Source organism: Mesocricetus auratus, unplaced genomic scaffold (genome assembly GCF_017639785.1).
Source record: "Mesocricetus auratus isolate SY011 unplaced genomic scaffold, BCM_Maur_2.0 Super-Scaffold_100009, whole genome shotgun sequence".
In the NCBI taxonomy this organism is placed as follows: Eukaryota; Metazoa; Chordata; class Mammalia; order Rodentia; family Cricetidae; genus Mesocricetus; species Mesocricetus auratus.
The window spans coordinates 12,154,924-12,174,955 of NW_024429193.1; the positions used below are offsets into that span (position 1 = coordinate 12,154,924).

At 41.4% G+C, this 20,032-nt stretch overlaps 1 protein-coding gene across 7 annotated transcripts in view; it reads left to right on the forward strand.

Annotated features, from left to right (window-relative positions):
• Positions 1 to 20,032, forward strand: part of Prkacb (protein kinase cAMP-activated catalytic subunit beta) — a 93,946-nt gene that overhangs the window by 42,228 nt on the left and 31,686 nt on the right. Inside the window, exons 1-2 of one of the 7 annotated variants that reach the window (XM_040751619.1) lie at positions 5,922 to 6,121; positions 15,885 to 15,908. The exons of 2 other annotated variants lie outside the window; for them this stretch is intronic. In XM_040751619.1, coding sequence (XP_040607553.1) covers positions 6,112 to 6,121; positions 15,885 to 15,908 — 34 coding nt within the window. In that variant the 5' untranslated portion in view covers positions 5,922 to 6,111. Of the gene's footprint in view, positions 1 to 5,921; positions 6,122 to 6,428; positions 6,701 to 15,884; positions 15,909 to 20,032 lie in introns of those variants that run through there. 4 more of the 7 variants (XM_040751620.1, XM_040751623.1, XM_040751621.1 and 1 more) reach the window with 4 other exon arrangements.

The window sequence follows — 20,032 nt, forward strand, 5'->3', positions numbered from 1 at the left end:
ACTCTCCATCTTCCCCTGTCAAGTGGCTATAACCCACTGGACTCTTCTCTCTACCATCAGTCAGAAAGTCCCTTCCAGTCTTAGTTGTGGAGGGGATTTTATGTTTGCTGGAGTTTGTGGAATGCAGCTGCTGTGTATGCTGGGGGTCATGTGGTTGTCCTTTGTAGTGTATTTTATTCCTTCATTTTCAGTGTGAAAGTAGCTTCTTTCCTGAGCCTGCAGAGCCTGCATAGCCATGGAGTATCACTCCTTCAGCAGACTTGCAGGCATCCATGGGTAGAGATCTTTGCATCAGTAATATACTGATCTCTAGTTTCGTTTAGGTCTTTGTCCAGCTTTGCTTTCAGCCCTGATAAAATGAGCCATGAGTCTTCTTTGCTCTGAATTCTGTATGATTCTGAATACCCTGTGCTTATTAAAATTGGTGTTATATTTGATAACTTCCTAGTACTCGTTCATGAACCCATTTGAATTTAAACTTTCAGTTATGGTAGAAAAACTTAACTATTTTAATATTTTTGTGTCTATTCATGATTTCTCCTTTCTGGATTAGTTTTTGGTAATTTGTAACTTTTAAATAATTTATTCATTTCATTCACCTTAGTTCTGGTAATTTGTAGTTTTGACTAATTTATCTAAGTCATCTTATGTGCTTGGCATGTGTCTTAGGGTTTCTGTTGCTGTGAGAAGACACCACGACTGTGGTGGCAACTCTTACAAGAAGACATTTAATGGGGCAGTTTACAGTTTCAGAGGTTCAGTCCATTATCATAATGGTGACACATGATGACGTGCAGGCAGACACGGTGCTGGCGAAGCTGAGAGCTTGACCTCTTGATATGCAGTCTGAAACCCTGGGCGTGCCTTGAGCATGTATGAGACCTCCAAGTGACATACTTCTTCCAACAAGGCTGTGTCTGCTCTAACAAAGCCACACCCTTAATAGTTCCACTCACACTGGGGGCCATTTTCTTTTAAACTACCACAGCATAAAATTGCCAATAATGTTCTTTTTTTATAATCTTGTTTCTCTAGCCTTTGTGATGATACTGCTTTTATCCTTTAATTCAGTAATTATTATTTCTGTCATGTTTGAATGTTCCTCCATCTATTACTACTATAGTTCCATATTGGTTCAACTTGTATTTTTCAATCATTTTTGTATTTTCAATGTTATTGATCATTTCCCCCATTTTTGTTAGTTTCCCTCTTAAGCAATTAACAAAATGGAAGAAGTTACCACTTTGAAACCTGTTAGTCACCCATGATCTTGTATTTTCCCAGTTGGTTCACAGCTGGCAGCACAGTCCTATGAGGTTGTGGGACCTCTTGGAAATAGGCTGCGTGTGGGTAGCATGGGTCCCCGGGAGCATCGTTTCCTTGCTGTGCAGAATATTTCCTTATTTCCCTTGGGATTTCCTTGTGATTCAGTGTCCCAGGACTTGAGGATTTCCAAAATCTTTCTGTTGTTGATTCTTTAATTATGCTTTTAAAAATTATTGACTATATCTTTTTATGGTGTGTGTGTATTTGTGTGTGTGTATTTGTGTGTGTATTTGTGTGTGTGTGTTTGTGTGTGTGTGTATTTGTGTGTGTGTGTGTGTATGTGTGTGTGTGTGTGTGCATGCCAGTGCACAGGAATGGAGGGCCAGCCACTTACAGGGAGTTGGTTCTCTCTGTCTACCTCATAGAGCTTGGGCATAGAACTCAGGTCCTCAGGCTTGGTGCTGGTTGCCTTACCCACTCTGTTATCTTGTGAGCCCTTAGTTATACTTGATCAGAGAGTGTATTTGAGAAGATCGAGTAAGCCTTTTGAATTAATTCACTTGCTCTATTGCCGTACATATGAACACAGAGCATTTCCATCTACATTGTAAAAGAATCCCGCTCTGTTGACTTTAGGTACTATATTTTATGGATTGTTTAAGGCATTGTGCAAATTTAGCTTGTCCTTGCTCACTTCCTGACTAGTATTTCTATGATTTATTAAGAAAAGTGTTTTGAAATCGCCAACTGTATTCATGCTTTGCGTTGCTGAGTTTCGGGAATGGTGAACCACCTCTGTGGTAGTAGCTCCATTAGATTGTAATGGAGCTGAAACACTTGGTATTGCGGAGGGATGCTGTAGCTCTCCTAATTCCGTGGTTCAATGCACTGCTCATGTGTTTGTAGACATAGCACTATCAACAAACCTCCTGCTCTGACAATTGTATAAAGGTGCAGCACATAAATTATAGACCTACATAATTCTTGGTAAGGAGAATAAACAGATTTGTGCTGGTTTTGTGCTTGGGGGCTGAATTGTTTATCATTATTTTAGAACACATGGTTCTGTTTGTGTATTAAATATTCTCTTCTGAAGCAGGACACCAGGTTATGTGAGAAGCAGCTCATGCAGCTCACCTCACACCGCATTTATGCACGGCATCTTCTTCTCTTGTATTTGATCATTCTCATACCGCTGTGCTCATCGTGCACCTTAAACATACGGAACACCTCTCCACTGTTGCCAGTAAGAGACCTCGTCACCTGACCTGGGAATAAAAGAAGCCACTGAGGACTGCATAGGTGGAAAATCAGTGAGCGTCACTGCTTGTTTGCTGGACGTGTTCTATTCTGTTGTGACTGATCTTGAAGAACGAGCAAAGAGACAGAAACTATGGAAGGATGTGCTTCATTGAAAACAATGAAATATCTCACTATATTCCCCTCTCAGCACCACAGGGTTCCTGATAATCACATTTGCAATGTAGAAAGGGATTTTACAATGACATTAGATTTTCTACGGTTCTGGTTGTTTACATGATTAGAATCATTATTCGCTACAAAATTAAAAGTGAGCAGTCCATGGGTACAGACATGAAGACAACTGAAGCATTAGGGCAACCCACAATGAGCCTGTTGTGGAGGGAAACTGCTGGCCAGACATCTGGTAGAGCAACTCTGTGAGAGCAGTAGGCTGCACCAGTGACTTGGGTGTGTTGGGGGGGGGTCTGCTGTCTAGGTGTATGAGTACACTCTGATGTTTGCACACCCGACTGGCTTGCAGACACATTCCGTGTGCCATCTCCCTGCTGTAACGGCACACGATTGGACAGTTATTAAATTATCCAGTTCTCCTTTCAGTCCTGTCAGTGTCTGCTCCTTTTGTAGGGCTCCTCTGTTCAGTACAGATGTGTAATCAGTGACTTCCCCAGTTGTGTTGGTTTTGCAATGAATGGCCTTTATCAGTGAAGTGTTTTGCCCAGTATCAGTGTAGACATGCCAGTGTGTCTGGCTATTGTTGGGGTGAGGTGCCTGTCCCCTTCTCCTTTTCCCTGCTTGTGTTTTCAGATTTAAAGTGTCTCTTACAGATAACATTTATTTGGATATTGCTTTTTAATCAGGTTGATAATTACTGCTTTTCATTTGTGTTCTTTCATTACATTAATGTAATCGTTAACTTGGTGGTTTATATCTTGCTTTATTGTTTTCTGTTTCATTGATTTTGTTCTTACTATTAATCCTATTTCCCCTTTATAATACCTTCATTTTTATTGAGCAAACACAGATCGCACCATTTGAAAGTCTCTGTTGATTTTTTTAACTGTTAAAAATTTTTTCTTAATAGACTTACTGGTTTTAATGATTTTATCTGATAACAATCTACTTCAGGTTTAATTGACATAATTTATAGTAAAATAGAACTTTGCACTCATAATAAACTTATTTTCTAAATATGATATCATTTTCATATATGTTGCATTTGTACATCTTGTAAACTCATATCTAGCAGGTTTAAGATTTGATACTCAGCACCACACACACACTCACATATGTAAGACTATGTGTAATCATCATATGTGTATATGTGTATCTACACATATTTCCTTATTGATTTGCCATATCCTGTACTCTTTGATTCTCATCTGAAGACTCCATTGTGCATTTCTCCTTATAGTGCATGTCCTCTATTATAATGGTCTATTTTACTTTGTAGACAATAGTTTTCCTGGATATGCAGCTCTTACATATTTGTTTCTTATTTCTTCTGGCATTTTCTGTGTATCATTTCACTGTTTCCTGGTCACTCTTATTTGTAAAGAAAAGATAGCATTCACTGCATTGCTTTTCCCTTGTACATGAGCACTGATTTTTCTTCCTGCTTTTGAAATGTGGTTCTTTATGTTTGTTCTTGTTAGTATTGGCTTAACTGTTTCCTTCACTTGGTTCATGGACTGTGGGTTAGTGTTTTTTCAAATTAGGGCATTTTTAGTCATTATTTCTCTAAACATGTTCCACTCTTCTTCCTGGTTCCTATTAGATGTGTGTTGGGCCCTCAGTACTAAGTACATTTCTAAGACTGTTCACCTTTCTTGGTATTGTTCGTAGCTATAGTCTATCTTCAGCTCACACTTGCAGGAGCTCTTCACTCCTTCTGAAATGTGCTGTTAGTATTATAGTGAGCTTACATTTTTATGTTGACTTATCAGATCTCTATTTTCTCTTTTTCACATTTCTCTTTCTGTACTGAGATTCCCATCTGTTGTATCGTTCTCATCAAGTCTTTACACGGTTCCCCTTCATTTCATCCAGCATTTTACTAAACATTTGCAAATATTTTCTGAATTGCACATAAATCCCCTTTATGGGACACTTCCTGTTGACTGCTTATTCTTCTCACTATGAATCATGGGTTTGGGCAAAGTCGAGTACTTAAAATGAGGTATTTGTAGTAGCTCTGTATTTGGCTTGCCGTTTTTCCTCCAGGAATTGGTGCTTTTATTTAGAAATCTTTACTCCAGTTTTTAGGTCTAGTGTTTATGGTTTATGGTTTATTCTGCCCCAGAACTCAGTTGACATATACTATCCAAGGCCATGCGGGTGGCTCTGTGTACAGACAGGAAGCACACATTTGACCCCATAGCAGCATTGAATTTTGGATCTGGAATGGAGGCTGCAGTGTCCTATGGACCCGGGGACTTTGGAGAGTGTAGCTCCTCTCTGTCTTGCTGCCATTTCCTCTCTACACCTTTTGCTAGACCGTCAGTCTGCTGCCCATTCCTGCCGGGCACTAAGCTAAGGGAGCTGGGCATTTCTCCACTAATTCCTCACAGTTTGCTTTTTCACTGGTACTGCTGCATTGTGGAGCATCAGGCCTTCCTCTGACAGTGCAGCCCCTACACCTCCCAGACCAGACTGGGTGGACAAGAAGGGCACAGATTTCAGTGTTCTGACCCAGAGCCCCGTGGTGCCTCATGATTCCTCTCAGCCTGTGTGTGGTTCATCCGTACCAGAGCAGTGGACCTCCTGTCCAGCAATTCCCATGATCCCTCTTGACCTGTGTGTGGTTCATCCGTACCAGAGCAGTGGACCTCCTGTCCAGCAATTCCCATGATCCCTCTCGACCTGTGTGTGGTTCATCAGTACCAGAGCAGTGGACCTCCTGTCCAGCAGTTCTGTCCAGCTTGCTGCCTGTTTCCTGGGGAAGGTTCCTGACTGAATGTCCATCACCACAAGTCCTGCCTCTCCTGGCAGCTTTAAAGGGGCAGACTCACCTGCTAACGTTTTGCCTCACAGACATGGCTCCCTAGGCCCTTTGTATAATTAGTGGTACAAATCTTAGGTCTGTGAGACTAGAATAATCCACTCATCACACGTTCCAGCCTACCCACTGTGCCCTACACTCTGTATTCCGAGTCCTGTTTAATGGGGGGAATGTCACACTGAAATAATGATTACCAGTAAATTTGCTGGTGGTTTGGTTTTTTCTTTTTGTTTTTTAGATAATACCTGGTTAATATCAGATACTTAATGCTGAATTTAATGGAAATTTACAAGTTTTATTCCCTGATTTTCATTTATAAGAGCAGGCTGTGTGTAGCATTACACCGTGTCTCTCCCACGATACAGAATGTTTAAATGGTTAATATTTGTGCTGCAGTATAGCTTTTGGCTCATGAAAAATGAAAGCTGTCAGCGATCTGGGCAATAAGATTCATCGCCAATAGTCACTAGCAGCAGCACACAGCACTTTAGTCTCAGCGAGGTCCGCAGCTAGCAGTAGGAGCTGCTGTAATGAAAGGCGTTTAGGTGCAATCATTCCGCTGTTTGTTCCTCGCCGGATTCAACATGGGATTGTGTGAGTATTTGGAGAAAGGGCATTTTAAAAATAGCTTGGAAAGATGTATAAAAAGGGTAGTATGCTGCTTAAATGTATGGAATGTGTTAATTTGGAGATCATGTTGCCCTGAAATAAAAGGCATTTGGTTTTGGTTCGTTAAAGCTTTAAGACAGCTACCTCTTGGTTAGAAGGAAACTGATAAAGCTGGTCTAATGTTGCCGTGGTAACAATTTGTGCTGTTACAATTGAGAATATCGTATACATCCTGGTTCACATTTTCTCCCTGCCATTTTGAGTTATTCTGGAGGTATATGAAGGAAGTAGGATAGCTAGCTTGGAAGAAAAAAAAAAACCCTGGTTACATAAAACATCTTTGGCATTATTCTGTTATGTAGGGGTACCTCCTACTGGGCATTTAGGCTTTGCTTCTGGGGGCTTTGCTTTTTTAAAACAAAAGAGAGCTGCTTTTCTGCTGCCTGCTCCAGCGTATGTGTTTACACCATTGGCTCTGCCTCCAGAGATTAGCATAACTCCCTTTGCTGTTAGGCTGTTGTTCTGAGCAATATGCTCTGGAGAGGTTGGCTGTCATCATGAATGGTGAGTATGGTCTCAGAGACTCTACCACTGTATATGTTTTTAAAAAATATTTAACTGCAGAAGGAAAAGGTATTTATGTAGAGGTGGTTATAAAGACCAGAGCTGTGGTACATGACGTGTGTGTTGATGCTTGTAGAGTGGGCATTATTGTAAAGTGCATTTAAAGCCATTAGGAACTATAAACAATAACAGTGCTAATAGCACCAGCATTCCGTTTGTGGCTTTCTTTACGTTTGATTTCTTATATTCACTAGCAGTGCTGTTGTTGACTGTGTTGTAAATTAATGACTAGAAGACTCATACACTACAAAGAGGTTTTTATTTTAGTACATGGTGCTCAAGATAATCATATTTAACTTGACTTTAGTTAGTCTTGTCATCCAAATAGTATTTTTTGTTGGCTTCTTTTGGGATCTATTTTTAAAACACTAATCCTAAAAATAAGATGCTGCCAAAATTTTATTGATTTTTCTTTTCAGTTGCTTTTAGTTATAATTGGTGTTGAATGGTGAATTAAGGATGAAATAAATATATGTGTTTGGCTTTGGAGGCTTTGTTTAAATTATTTTGGGAAAACGAGACTAAGTACATTTGTGAAAATTAATCTTTTGCTATGATTATTCATTTGTCTAAGCTTGCCCAAAAGTGCTTTCATTTATTTTTTCCAGAAAATCTGCTGTAGTATGTACTGCAGCTTATCACAGAGCAGGGGCTGTTCACTTCAAGCAAACCTGCAGCTAAAAATAGACATGCTGCTGTCAAAGTGAGGCTTTGCTCCATCTCTGCTGAGGCAGAAAGGGCTGGTCCAGGTGCCACTTACAGGGGAGAACACTTGAGACATTGGGTCCAAAAGATTTGAGATGCTATGGTCTAGTGAAGAAATTCAGAGCCAAAGAACCTTCCTTTCATAAGTAGTGATGACTTCATCATTACCAGGAACTGGTCCTTATCCTGCTGCAGTAACGCTGTTCATGTTATAGAGAGGCATTCCATACACAAGGGCTGTTGTACACGCAAAATGTTAAGAATTGACTGGACAGTTATGTTTTTTCCGGGGTAGATATTTCTGATCTAGCTCTTGAGATTTGGGCTGATACCGTGAAATCCATATGTTGACACTTAGGATTTTTACAGATATGAAACTGCATATACCTGGTTATCTTTCTTTTTATTTAGTTGAGTAAAGCTATGTTTCCTTTGAGAACTTGCACATAACCCTTAGAATTTTCAGCAACCACTGTAGTGTTGTGGGTATCTTACAGTCTGATGTGCTTAGCTGAAGGCATTACTGTTTCTTGCTTGTGTTAGTTTTCTCTCAAGAAAGCTATAGATTAAAGACAGTAGATCATGCACTTGGTCATAGTTGCCTTCCTTTATAGCCTTTTTTGCCACACCAAGTGTAGCAGTAGCAAATAGATGTTGGTTTTTTTCAAGAATGTTCAATCTCAAATAATTTCATATATGCTGTGACTGAATGCTCTAGCCATTTCAAAATATGGAAAATGACAAGAGAATGTGGCTTCATTAGTAAAAACAATCAAATATTAGGCCTTTTTATGTGAGTCTGAAATGGCAATGTCATGTTTATGTGTGTGGTACTCACACACAGAGTATGTTTGTGGAAATTGCTGTAGCGCCATCCCTTTCTACATCCTCATAATTAGATACTCGTCTCTGGAAGTCTGTCTCAGGCCCTCTCAGTGCTGCATTTTCTGGGTGATCTCACCCATGCCCACGCCTCAGTCATACCTGAAGCATCCATTTCAAGAGTCAGTTTTCTTTCTCTCCCTTGACATCTGTCTGTCCTTCGTCTTGGGTCCACACTTCTGACAATGACCCACAGTTCATATGGGCAATGGAGGTTATTTATAACTGGTCAGCTCAGCTGTGTATTGGTCATTTGGCTGTATTAATTGTCCATCAGGAGTCTTCTCCAGACTCGGTATTACGAAGGCCAGAATCTTGGGTTATTTATAACTTCTCAGCTCAGTTGTGTATTGATCATTTGGCTGTATTAATTGTCCATCAGGAGTCTTCTCCAGACTTGGTATTACTGGGAACGCCTTTGGAGCTGTTATTCTTTCTCTGCTCAGCACCATTTTCTGACTCCCAGGCTCCCAGTTTGCTGTCTCTTCAGATGACTTTCCACACTTATTTCAAATTATAAATTGAAATAAGTCCTTTTCTTAATCCATTGTGAAAGTTGAGATTCTGTAATTGCCACTGAAGTAAAGACTAAACTTCTCAGCAGGCCAGGAGATATCCACAGCCTTCCTTCAAGGCTTGTGCAACATGTATGAGTAATGATCTTCCATATTTATTTATTTATTTATTTATTTATTTATTTATTTATTATTTTTTTGGTTTTACGTGACAGGGTTTCTCTGTATTGTTTTGGAGGCTGTCGGTCCAGCCTGGCCTCGAACTCACAGAGATCCGCCTGCCTCTGCCTCCCAAGTGCTGGGATTAAAGGCATGCGCCACCACCGCCTGGTGATCTTCCATATTTATAATCCTTGTAGAAATCGTGAGAATTGCCATAGCTTTCAGGACCTCCATACAAACTCTGAAGGTGACGTTTCTGTACCTTTCAAGCATATGTATGATGTATAACAGTATTTTATTAAAAAGAAAATACATATATACATATTTATCTATGAATTCCTGACCACTACATCTATAGTTCCTAGGTGAAAGCCTTCCTTTGGCCATACGTATGCTTCTAACAGTTTTTCCAGTATCCCAAGTGAAGCAAGGAAGCCAAGTAAGAAGGCTAAGTGAATGTCCAAGTAATATTGCCAGTGAGCAATGTCAGCTGTGTGAGCTGTTTCAGAAAATACAGCAGTCACAGTGTTCACATGTCCATCTTGAAACACAAAACAAAAATGATGAAGCTAAATTCTATTCTTCTACTCTTCCATCTTTCTAGATTTAAAAACTTCCTGTAAATGTAAAAAGAGTCTTTACTGCCCCTTCTAAGTGGTCTTCATTTGTGAAGATTTTTCTCTTATTAAGCAAGTTTTGTACAGGAGTTCTCCCAAAATTCTGTTGGGTTCCACAAGGCCCTTTGACTAGAAGCCATAGCAGCCTACTCAGACAGGCAGAAGCACACGCAGACACAGGTGTTCTCAGATTGCTGAGCAGCTGAGTTCCAAGGCAAAGGTGGAACTAAGCTTTACAAGGACCGGCACTGGGACTGGTGAAGGAGCCTGAAATCTCTCTAAGATCAAATGGCTTTCATTTTCTCTGTGTTTGATGTGCTGTCAGCACAGCATGTAGCCTAGGTTTCTGTGCTGCTTGTGCAGGATGGAGCTCAGTCATCGTACGCATTCAGTTACCGTGCACTCCTGGCTCACATGTCTTTCAACAGAACCTGCGTCACTGCCTGAAAATCCTACGTGAGGAGCAGGAGAGGGTGGCGTGCAGAAGCGGTAGTCAACAGGTGCCTGGTCCCAGCTGGAAAGGGAAGCAAGGATAGTTCTGTTCACGCAGGGTGGCGAGAGGTGATGATTCTGCATTCTGCTAGTTCAATGGGAGAAGATTTCTTATGTTCTCACTGCAAAAATAAGGCATAGGGGAAACAAATATGCTCACGCTGACTTGCACATTTCACAGTGTATCCATAGAAACATCATATGGGGCACTGTAAATATGCACAAATTCTGGGTGCCAATTTAGAAAGGTTCTAGGGGAGCCTGCTTAGAAGGAGTGTAATTGAGGATGAATCTGAAGAAGAAAACGTGATCTTCTCTGGCTCCCAGAAATGCTGCAGACCTGAACAAGAATAAGCAGCTGGTTAATTTCCTTTTCTTATGTTTGATTGAAAACAAGCAAAATGTTGAGAAAGCCACACAGCAGTCCTCCAGTTGAGGAAGGGCGTTTTCCTAGAAATGAACTAGACCAGAGGATGGCTGCCCTCAACAGTCTGTTTGGCTCTGGATTGCTTGCCTTCAAGAAAGTGAAACAACCATTCACCCTTACTGACTTCCCAGGGTGAGGCTTGTGGGAAAGGCTACCCTTTGCTTTTGCGTTCAGTCAGCTCTGCTGGGACAGCCAATAATTCATTAGGTCATTGCAAATCGAAAAGATGGCCTTTGTTTTCCTGGTACAACGGGACTCTCCCTTGATGGGCCTAACACCAATGCCAACAAGTGCCCTGTCGTCCTGAATGCTTACACATTTCCTTTGTATTGTTGTATGACTGTTTTGCCTTATGTATGTGCGCTCCATGCATACAGTGGCCAGAGACAGAAGGAAGCATGGGCCCTCTGGAACTGGAGTTTGAGGTGGTTGTGAGCTCCACGTGGTGCTGAGACCTGAAGCTGAGTCCTCTGCAAGAGCAGCTGCTCCTCTTAACTCCTGAGCTGTCTCTCCAGCTCCTGCAACCACTGAGAGTGCCGTTTTTTTTAAATAATGACAAAAATCTAAGTACTTAATTCTAATAGCACCTACAATAGGAGGTGAGAGGTCAAAAGAAAAATCAGCTACCTTATTTTAGGTCATGTGTGAAGATTTTAAAAACTTCCCATTGGTTGTGGAGAAAGAAGCAAAACAATGTGGAGCCTGTAAAAGGGGCTATACATGATTAAAGAATAAAACCGGAGCCTTCAAGAGGAAAGGATGAACTTACATTTAGAAATACTTATTTAAAAAAGAAAACAACCATGGAGAACATCTGGACTAATCAGCATTTCAAGTGAATACGAATAGGACAGAGGAAATCAAGTAAACCTAGAGGGCTGGAGAGATGGCTCTGCAGTTATGACCCTTTGCTGTTCAGTCATAAGTACCTGAGTTCAAGTCCCAGCACCCGCACCAGGGAGCATATGATCACCTATGACTCCAGCTCCCGAAGCCCACTTAGTGTAGGTAAGTTCACACATACACATGGACACTTGCGTACACATTCATAAATAAAGTGAGTCTGTAAGAAGACAGCGGAAGACTGGGCTGAAAACCAGGAGGAGTAATGAAGCCCACCGGGATAAGGGAAGGCTGTAAACACCACACACACCTAGAGCTTGTGAGGCAGCCAGCCGGCTGCTCCAGGTCAGCGATCCCGCACGTGGTCACAGTCAGAAAGTAAATACACTAGCCTGGCAAGTCCTTCCCGGATATGAAGGAAATGAGCAAGATAAAAATTTCAATGTGCAGGGAGGGGAGGTGGCTTCATGGGCAAGAGACTTTGTGCAAGCTTGAGTGAGCTTGGATCCCAGGACCCACGTAACAGTTCGGGATGGCTTCATGAGCCCGAAACCCCAACACTGAGGGTGGAGACAGCTGGCCAGCCATTATAGCCAAAACAGCTTCCTTGTGGTTCAGAGTGACTGTCTCAGAGTGATAGATACGGTGGGGCTGGGAACATGCACCACGCAATATACCCCACAAATAAATATAAATATGTGAAATTATGAGATTGGGAGCCAGGTGCAATCTGCAACCTCGATGCAGGAGTTTGAGGCTGTTCTTGGCTCTACAGCCAGACGCTGCCTCAGAATATACAGAACAGCAACTGGCGCAGCAAAATGAGAGCCTGTCTCAGAGAACAGAAGGAAAGTCTACCAAGTGAACACCACCGTGTGTAAAAGCAGGCCATTCTACGAATTCATTGAGCGGTTCTCACACAGGACAATAGTAACAATAGAGCAGTTTTGTTGTTGCTGTTGTTTGTTTTAATTAATGAAGAAAACAAGGGTTTTGCTTTGGGGCCAGGGACCTCCAGCATGCACCACCACCACTATACGCACCTAGCACTTGAGAAGACGTCTTCAAGAGAAGCCTGAGCCTGCCAATCAGGAGCCATTGTGCTTTGTCAGAAGTAACAAAGAGGTAGACACCATGTCCTTTCTGGTGGCAGTTTTGAATTTTAAGAGAAACAAATCAATCCCTAAGTATCTAGGTCTCTTTACCTTTTAAAATCTCATGTGAAACCTTTCCAATGAGGAAAAACAAACAAAACAAACCCTAGAACTGGAGGCCATATAACTTAGAGCTCCTTCTAAGAGAGAGGGAGAAACAAAATGAAGATCCAGTGCCTTAGAATGCTGAAGTAAATTCTAACTTACAAGAATTAGAAGAAATTCGCAGGGTGTAGAAAACAGGTGGGAAATGGCAATGAGCTGTAGATTTTCAGACTATGCTGTCCAAAGGCCTTTCCTCCTTTTTCTTCTTTTTTGGGGGGTGGGGTGGGGGAAGGGGTAGTGAGACAGAGTCTCATTAGGTATGTCTGGCTGCCCTGGAACTCACTATGTGGTCCAAGCCATCCTCAAGCTCACAGAGGTCCGCCCCCTGGGTGCAGGAATTTTAGGTGTGCCCCACTAGGCCAGCTGAGGACTTTCCTGCTAGGTGTCCTCTCAAAGAGAAGCCAAGTCATTCCATCCTGCAGCCTGGGCTTCTGCGATCAGGACCCTGGAAAGATCTTCCCAATGCAGTCCTGGAAAGATCTTCCCAATGCAGTGTGGGTTAGGGAAGCCAGCCCTGCCCACGTCTCTAGGCTTGAGTGCCTGGGTCAGGAGTGAGGAGTGAGGTGTGAGTGCTCAGTCCTGTGCCTGGGTCAGGAGTGAGGGGTGTGTGCTCAGTCCTGTGTCTGGGTCAGGAGTGAGGTGTGTGTGTGCTCAGTCCTGTGCCTGGGTCAGGAGTGAGGAGTGAGGTGTGTGTGCTCAGTCCTGTGTCTGGGTCAGGAGTGAGGTGTGTGTGTGCTCAGTCCTGTGCCTGGGTCAGGAGTGAGGTGTGTGTGTGCTCAGTCCTGTGCCTGGGTCAGGAGTGAGGTGTGTGTGCTCAGTCCTGTGTCTGGGTCAGGAGTGAGGTGTGTGTGTGCTCAGTCCTGTGCCTGGGTCAGGAGTGAGGTGTGTGTGCTCAGTCCTGTGTCTGGGTCAGGAGTGAGGTGTGTGTGTGCTCAGTCCTGTGCCTGGGTCAGGAGTGAGGTGTGTGTGTTCAGTCCTGTGCCTGGGTCAGGAGTGAGGTGTGTGTGTGTGTGTGTGTGTGTGCTCAGTCCTGTGGGATGCCTCTTCTGGGAAGTCATCAGCAGGCTTCAGGATTAATGTATATCAATTTTGTGGTCTAAGGAGCTGCTAATACAACACGCTGCTGGGACAGAGCCAGGCTGGTAACACACTGATATCAGCAGAAACCAGTGCAGAGTCTCTGCTCGGACAAGCCCTCCGTGTTTCCTGCAGATAATGTATCATTCAAGCTTTTATTCACCACCCTAGAACAGAACACCCACATTTGTGAGGGTCTGGGCACATAGCAATATCTCAGAGATTAGAGCCATTATGTGGGTCACCATTTAACATCCATGACAAGGAGAAATGAAAACTACAAATACCTGAGTCTCAAAATGCATAAAACAAAATTGACCTAGTAATCACAAAATAAACAAATATAAAAATGCTTATAAAATCTATTGCATAATTAAGCATATTCAACAAATTCCAAAGACATGAGATTTTATTTGTTTGTTTACTTACAGTCTTGGGCATGGAGTACTTGAGTTCAGTCAATAAAGGCTCCTTCACAAACACAAATGTGTTTATTTATAGATTTACAAAATTCCAATAACTCCTGGGATGAGAAGTAATTTATAACTTAAAGTCCAACTGTATGTTGGAATTTTTGGCGTGTAGCGAAAGTAGAATGTGAGCTGCTTTAGCATCGATTGTGAAGTGTTGAGGTTAAGAGCAAACAGGCGTTTGTGAGCGCACAGCCTGGGTGCAGAGCGCAGAGGTGAGGGCAGGCATGAGGCAAATGCAGGTACAGGGAGGAGCTGCGTCTTTTATTTAGTCCTTATGCCCCAACTGGTTTCCCTTCCCTGCTCTCCTCCTATCCATCCCTCTGCACCCCCTCAATCCACTCCTCTGCTTCTGTCCAGAAAGGGCCAGGCCTCCCATGGGAGTGAACAAAGCATGGCATATCACATGGTCTGACTAAGCACCTCCCTTTGTGTTTAAGCTGGGCCAGGTAATTCAGTTTGAAGAATTGGGACGGTTTTTAAAGCAGAGACGAAACTTCGCGTTTACTCAAGCCAAGCATGGGAGTGTGTGTCTGTAATCCCAGCACTGGGTTGCAGGGGCCTGACACAGGAGGACTGCCCTGTGTTCAAGCCCATTTGAGGCATAGCACACAGCAGTCTAGCCGTGGGCACAGAACGAGGCGCTCTCAAAACAACACAAACCTAAACTTCAAATGTTCAGTCCGATACAAAGACTTCCCAAGAATAAAGGAGAAATCCTGAATTCAGTCCTCACTGTGTAGAGGTTTACAGAATGATGGTGTGTTCAGCAGTCTTGCCCGCTTGTGCATTCTAAGATCACGTGGTAGAGCTTCCTGAATTTTCTGTATGGACAACCGTACATTGCCGATGAATAATGACAGTTCTGGTCTTAGACTTTCCTTGTCTCACTGTTATTTTAGCTAACAGTGCAGTGGTCTAGGGAAGCAGTGGGGGTGGCCATCTTTCCTGTTTCTCACTGCAGAAAGAATGCTCCTTAGACTTTCCTTGTCTCACTGTTATTTTAGCTAACTGTGCAGTGGTGTAGGAAAGCAGTGGGGGTGGCCATCTTTCCCGTTTCTCACTGCAGACAGAATGCTCCTTGCTTCATTCTCCGTTTTCTCCCAAAGACTGCGTTTGGACCAATGAATTCATGCCTTTTGTACAAGATCACCTCAGCGTGACATGTCTGCTCTCCTACCCTTCGCTTTATCCTTGGAGATCCAATGCAGGTGGTGCGTCAGTCCCCATGTGCTTCACCAACTGTCCAGGAACCTGTTGCCAACTCTAACAGCACTTTTGTTTATTATTTTCAAGACAGGGTTTCTCTGTAGAACAGTTCTGACTGTCCTGAAACTAGCTTTGTAGACCAGGCCAGCCTTGAACTCACAAAGATCTGCCTGCCTCTGCTTCCCAAATGCTGCGATCAAAGAAGTACATCACCATGCCCAGCTACCACTTGTAATTTTAAGGAAAATTATCAAGAAACAAATTTTGGTATCAAACAGTAGTTGTTATTTTATTTCTTGATACTTTAAAGGATATTATTTGAATATATGCAGTCAAATAAATGAGCTTTATATTAGCATTTTATTTCTACAAATATTCTAGAAAATGTATTTAAGTGACTTTATACTAACATTGCTACTTTGTGAGTGTATTTTAATCATCATTTATTTTGTTTCTTGTACACAAGCTTCCTCTTCTTCAGACATATCTGGTAGGCAACTCTTTTTTTTTAATAAAATAAGTGTTTACTTTAAAACTTTCTGTTCAGTTGTTTGTAAATTTTTATTATTCTCATAGTTTGATTTTATTATTTTGACTTAATAAAATATTTTTGTAATGGAGATGATTTGTTTAATTTATTTGGATTTTTGTAAGACCATCTTACAGGTATTACAGTCTTTGTATGATATTTTGCAGATAATAAATATAATACCATGAAGCAGAAGGTTGTAGTTGAAGACAGAAGACATGTGAATGTGTGTCACTTAGGATTATCCAGGTTGATGGATGTTTTTGAGAAGATACAGTGTTATAATTTTGAATGAAAGGATTAGTACTGTAGTTGGACATTTGACCCAGGAAGTTTGTAGTCTATTGGTTCTGTTTTCTAATGTACTTGGACTGAAGGCATTCCTTTCACGGTGTGATGGGGGATGAGATGCATCTCCTTAGAGACTGTAGAGCTCAACATCAGTAGCAGTGCGGTTGCGTTTTCAGTGTAAGTCTACACACTCTGCACATGAGATGCTCATGATAGCATCTAACAGTTAGACCTTGGCACAGTGTGACTCACTATGTGTCATGATAGATAAGCATCTATCAAGTTCATCTAACAACGCCTTGTGAATTTGTTAAGTGTCACCCTTGAAACATTCTTGTTCGTTGTAGAGCTACATGAATTGCATGGCTAAAATTATGCCATACTTGAGGTTTTAGTTAAATTTCCTGTTTAAAATGAGCTTTAATCTTATTTTCAAGTAATATACAAAAACACCAGGATGAGGGAGAAAGAGTGATAAGAAATGAGTATTTTTTTTGTATTTGTGGGAATGAGTGAGACCTGTCCCTTGTTGCACCTTTCTTCATCTCTTGGATAGGTGAGTAATGAGAACAAACCCTGGGTGAACATATAGATTCCTTTGCTATTCTCCTCTAGACTGCAACTTGATAGACTCTTGAAATGGCAACAACTGAAGAGAAAATCATGTCATTTGGATAATAACTAAAATTGTAAATGAATAAATGGAATTTTTGGTGTACCCTCTTTTGTACATGGTTTGCTCCATTATTAAGCAATACAGAGCAAAATAACCCTGCAGCAAACGCTACCTTGAAGTGTTATTCCCAAGAGTGGTTGTTAGACACTCTGAGACTTTGCTTCCGTGACCACACAGCTAGAGCTCTATTGCTGTTATGTGTCAGGTTCCCAGAACTGTCAGCCTATCGCACTGGCTCAACAGGTTAATGTCTGTATGGATTATGTATTAGAACAGAAGAAAACTGAGACTTGAGAGCCTCACAGTGTTTGCTGTGTAACACATTGAATTGAATGAGGTACACTGTGTGAGTCTGCCTGTCTTCCCTACCTCTCATCTTGTTACTTAGTAACGTGTCAGTGGGTAGCAATTTTGAAAATACCTATTGCTAGTATTGAGGCATCTGTACTGGGCTGTCTTTGGGGTTCTGACAGGATTCGCCCTCAGCGGCAGCCTCTAAGAGCAACACCTGTGCACATTCACTGTGCTCCCTTTTAAAAGGACCCTGCCCACCTCCCATCCTCCTCTCTTTCTTTCTCTTCTTCTCTGTCTTTCTCTGTTTCTCTGTCTCTCTCCCCTCCCCGCTCTCCCCCTCTTTCCTTTCTCCTGCTGCTCCTTTCTTGTTGTTTTGTTTTTTCAAGACAGGGTTTCTCTGTGACTTTGGAGGCTGTCCTGGAACTAGCTCTGTAGACCAGGCTGGTCTCTGGTCTCGAACTCACAAACATCCGCCTGCCTCTTCCTCCCGAGTGCTGGGATTAAAGGCATGTGCCATCACCCTAACCCTCCTTTCCCTTTTTTTATGATCCCTTTCCTTGTTAAAAAACAAAACAAACTGCTTGAACCCTGTCGCATGACATCTTTATCCCTTGTGACACTCTTCTTAAATCACAACACATATGGATAAGCAGTTAGGAGTTAAATCCATCCATATCTGAAAATAATAAAATCCATGGCAAATACATGTGGTTCTGTATTGTCTGTTGTTTAAATATATAAAATATTTCATTTATATATATGTATACATATACATATATTACAGCTATTTTATTGAGATCTGATTATATTTGTCTTAGTATCTAAATAGTGCACATGCATCCTAGAGATTCCATGTTTGTACATATTGTATATGACAAAATCATGTTTCAGGAACAGTCTTCTTCATGGTATTATTTAATGATGTTATAGCTAATGCATCCTTAATTCTAAAGGGAAATGCCTTTATATGTTTAAAGTTACTGAAACTTGATATTTTTATCAGTGCATATTGTACATACTGGTAATGGTTTTCCCATAAAACTTTTCTGAGCTGTTGGCTTCCCTCAGTGTGACTTGTCAGTGAACTCAGAATACTGATGAGTGCTGAGAATATTTCAAAGATTAGATTAATGAGGCACACTGAAGCGCATCAGAAATCTTTCTCATAGCTTGTCACCAAGAAAGGAGAAGTTGTCTTTGAGCTGTGAGCTTTGTCACATACCCCTACTTCTCCCGCTGACCAGTTGCTTTTCTTTTCCTTCAAATCTGCTCACTGTTGTCATGACAGGAGCTGCAGCAGGACAGTCCAGGGCCTCTCTTTCTCCAGGCATCTCATACACGATAACTTGCACAAGTTCTATCTATAAATGAGAACTAAAATATTTTTCAGGAGAAACTGAAGATGTATTTTCAGAATCACTAAGTGTAGTTTCTCAGAAGCCACAGTTGTGTGTTCCAACATATTTTGTTTTGAATTTAACTTCCAGTCATCATTTCCAAGTCATGGGCATGTGCAGACATCACTATTCTATGCAAAAACAAAACAAAAAAAAACTTGCTTATAAAGACCAGCTTTCTTGAGCCTAGGATGAACCTCATTAGTAGAGCTCCTGCCAGTTATGTGCTCCTGGGTTGGAGATCTGGAGCTCAGACAAAACAAACCAACCTTCTTCAGCTACAACCAGTATACTTGCTTTCCAAAGATCATGCTATAATCCAAAACCATGATCTAAAACCTCTTGACTTTTCCAGTCCTAGATTGAATTCGTTCATTTACTGTTGTAGTACATGAGGATCCTAACTTTGAAAGTTAATTGGCTCACTTTTTAAAAAAAATAGATGTTTTAGAAATACTGTATAATACAGTTCTTAGAAAGTAGGAAAGTGATATTCCCAGAAATGTATGTGTTCTTTTAAAACAAGTGTCTACCATTGACGGATGTCATCCTCTTATTGAGATGGCAAAACAGAATGCCAAGCGCCATTTTGGTTTGTTCTGGGCCAAATGTAGAAAAAAGTGAAAAATAATAAATTGGGTTCCCACTGTTGATTTCAGACCTCTTTTTTGTTCTATTTTGGTTTTTGTTATGGTAGTTTTGTTGTTGCTTGTGTGCTTGAGACAGAGCCTTCTCCCTGTAGACTAGATTTGCCTGGGACTCACTGTGTAGCCCAGGCTGTTCTGAACATACCACAGTGCACCTGCCCCAGCCTTCGCCATGCTGGCATTATAGACCTGATCGACCATGTCTAGCATACTTGTGACTTTAGTCCAAGCCATCCATTATTTCTGAAGTCTTCCCCAGCATCTGACCATTTCTGTGGCTTCCAGTCCTACTCTCTATCCATTGCTCTTCCATAGAGCCAGACAGGGAAATGTCAGGAGTATGGTGAATAAAAGAGAAATAGTAAAGAGATCTTGTGTAATCCAATTGTATTTTGACTTTTCACACAAAATATACAAATGTATCAAAATTCTAAAACATGTTTACCATTATTTGTTTCTAAAACATGGAAATTTGTTTTAAGAACAGAAGCCCTTGATAGTGAATTGTAGGAGGAGTGTGTAACCAGGGCACGCTCTGAAATGACTCATCTTTCCTTAACAAATCTAACAACATAAACCACAGCTCCATACAAATACAGCTGTTATTAGCCATTATGTTAACAGCAGCTTTTGTTTGGCTTTATTTTAATGTAAATTTTCAATTAGACATTCAGTTTAATTTTCACTACAAGTTCAAAGCTAGTTTTTAAAGTAGTTTGTGTTGTTAGTGGTGTTTTGTTCCATTTGGCTTTTATCGGTTTGTGGGTCCTGTAGCTGTCA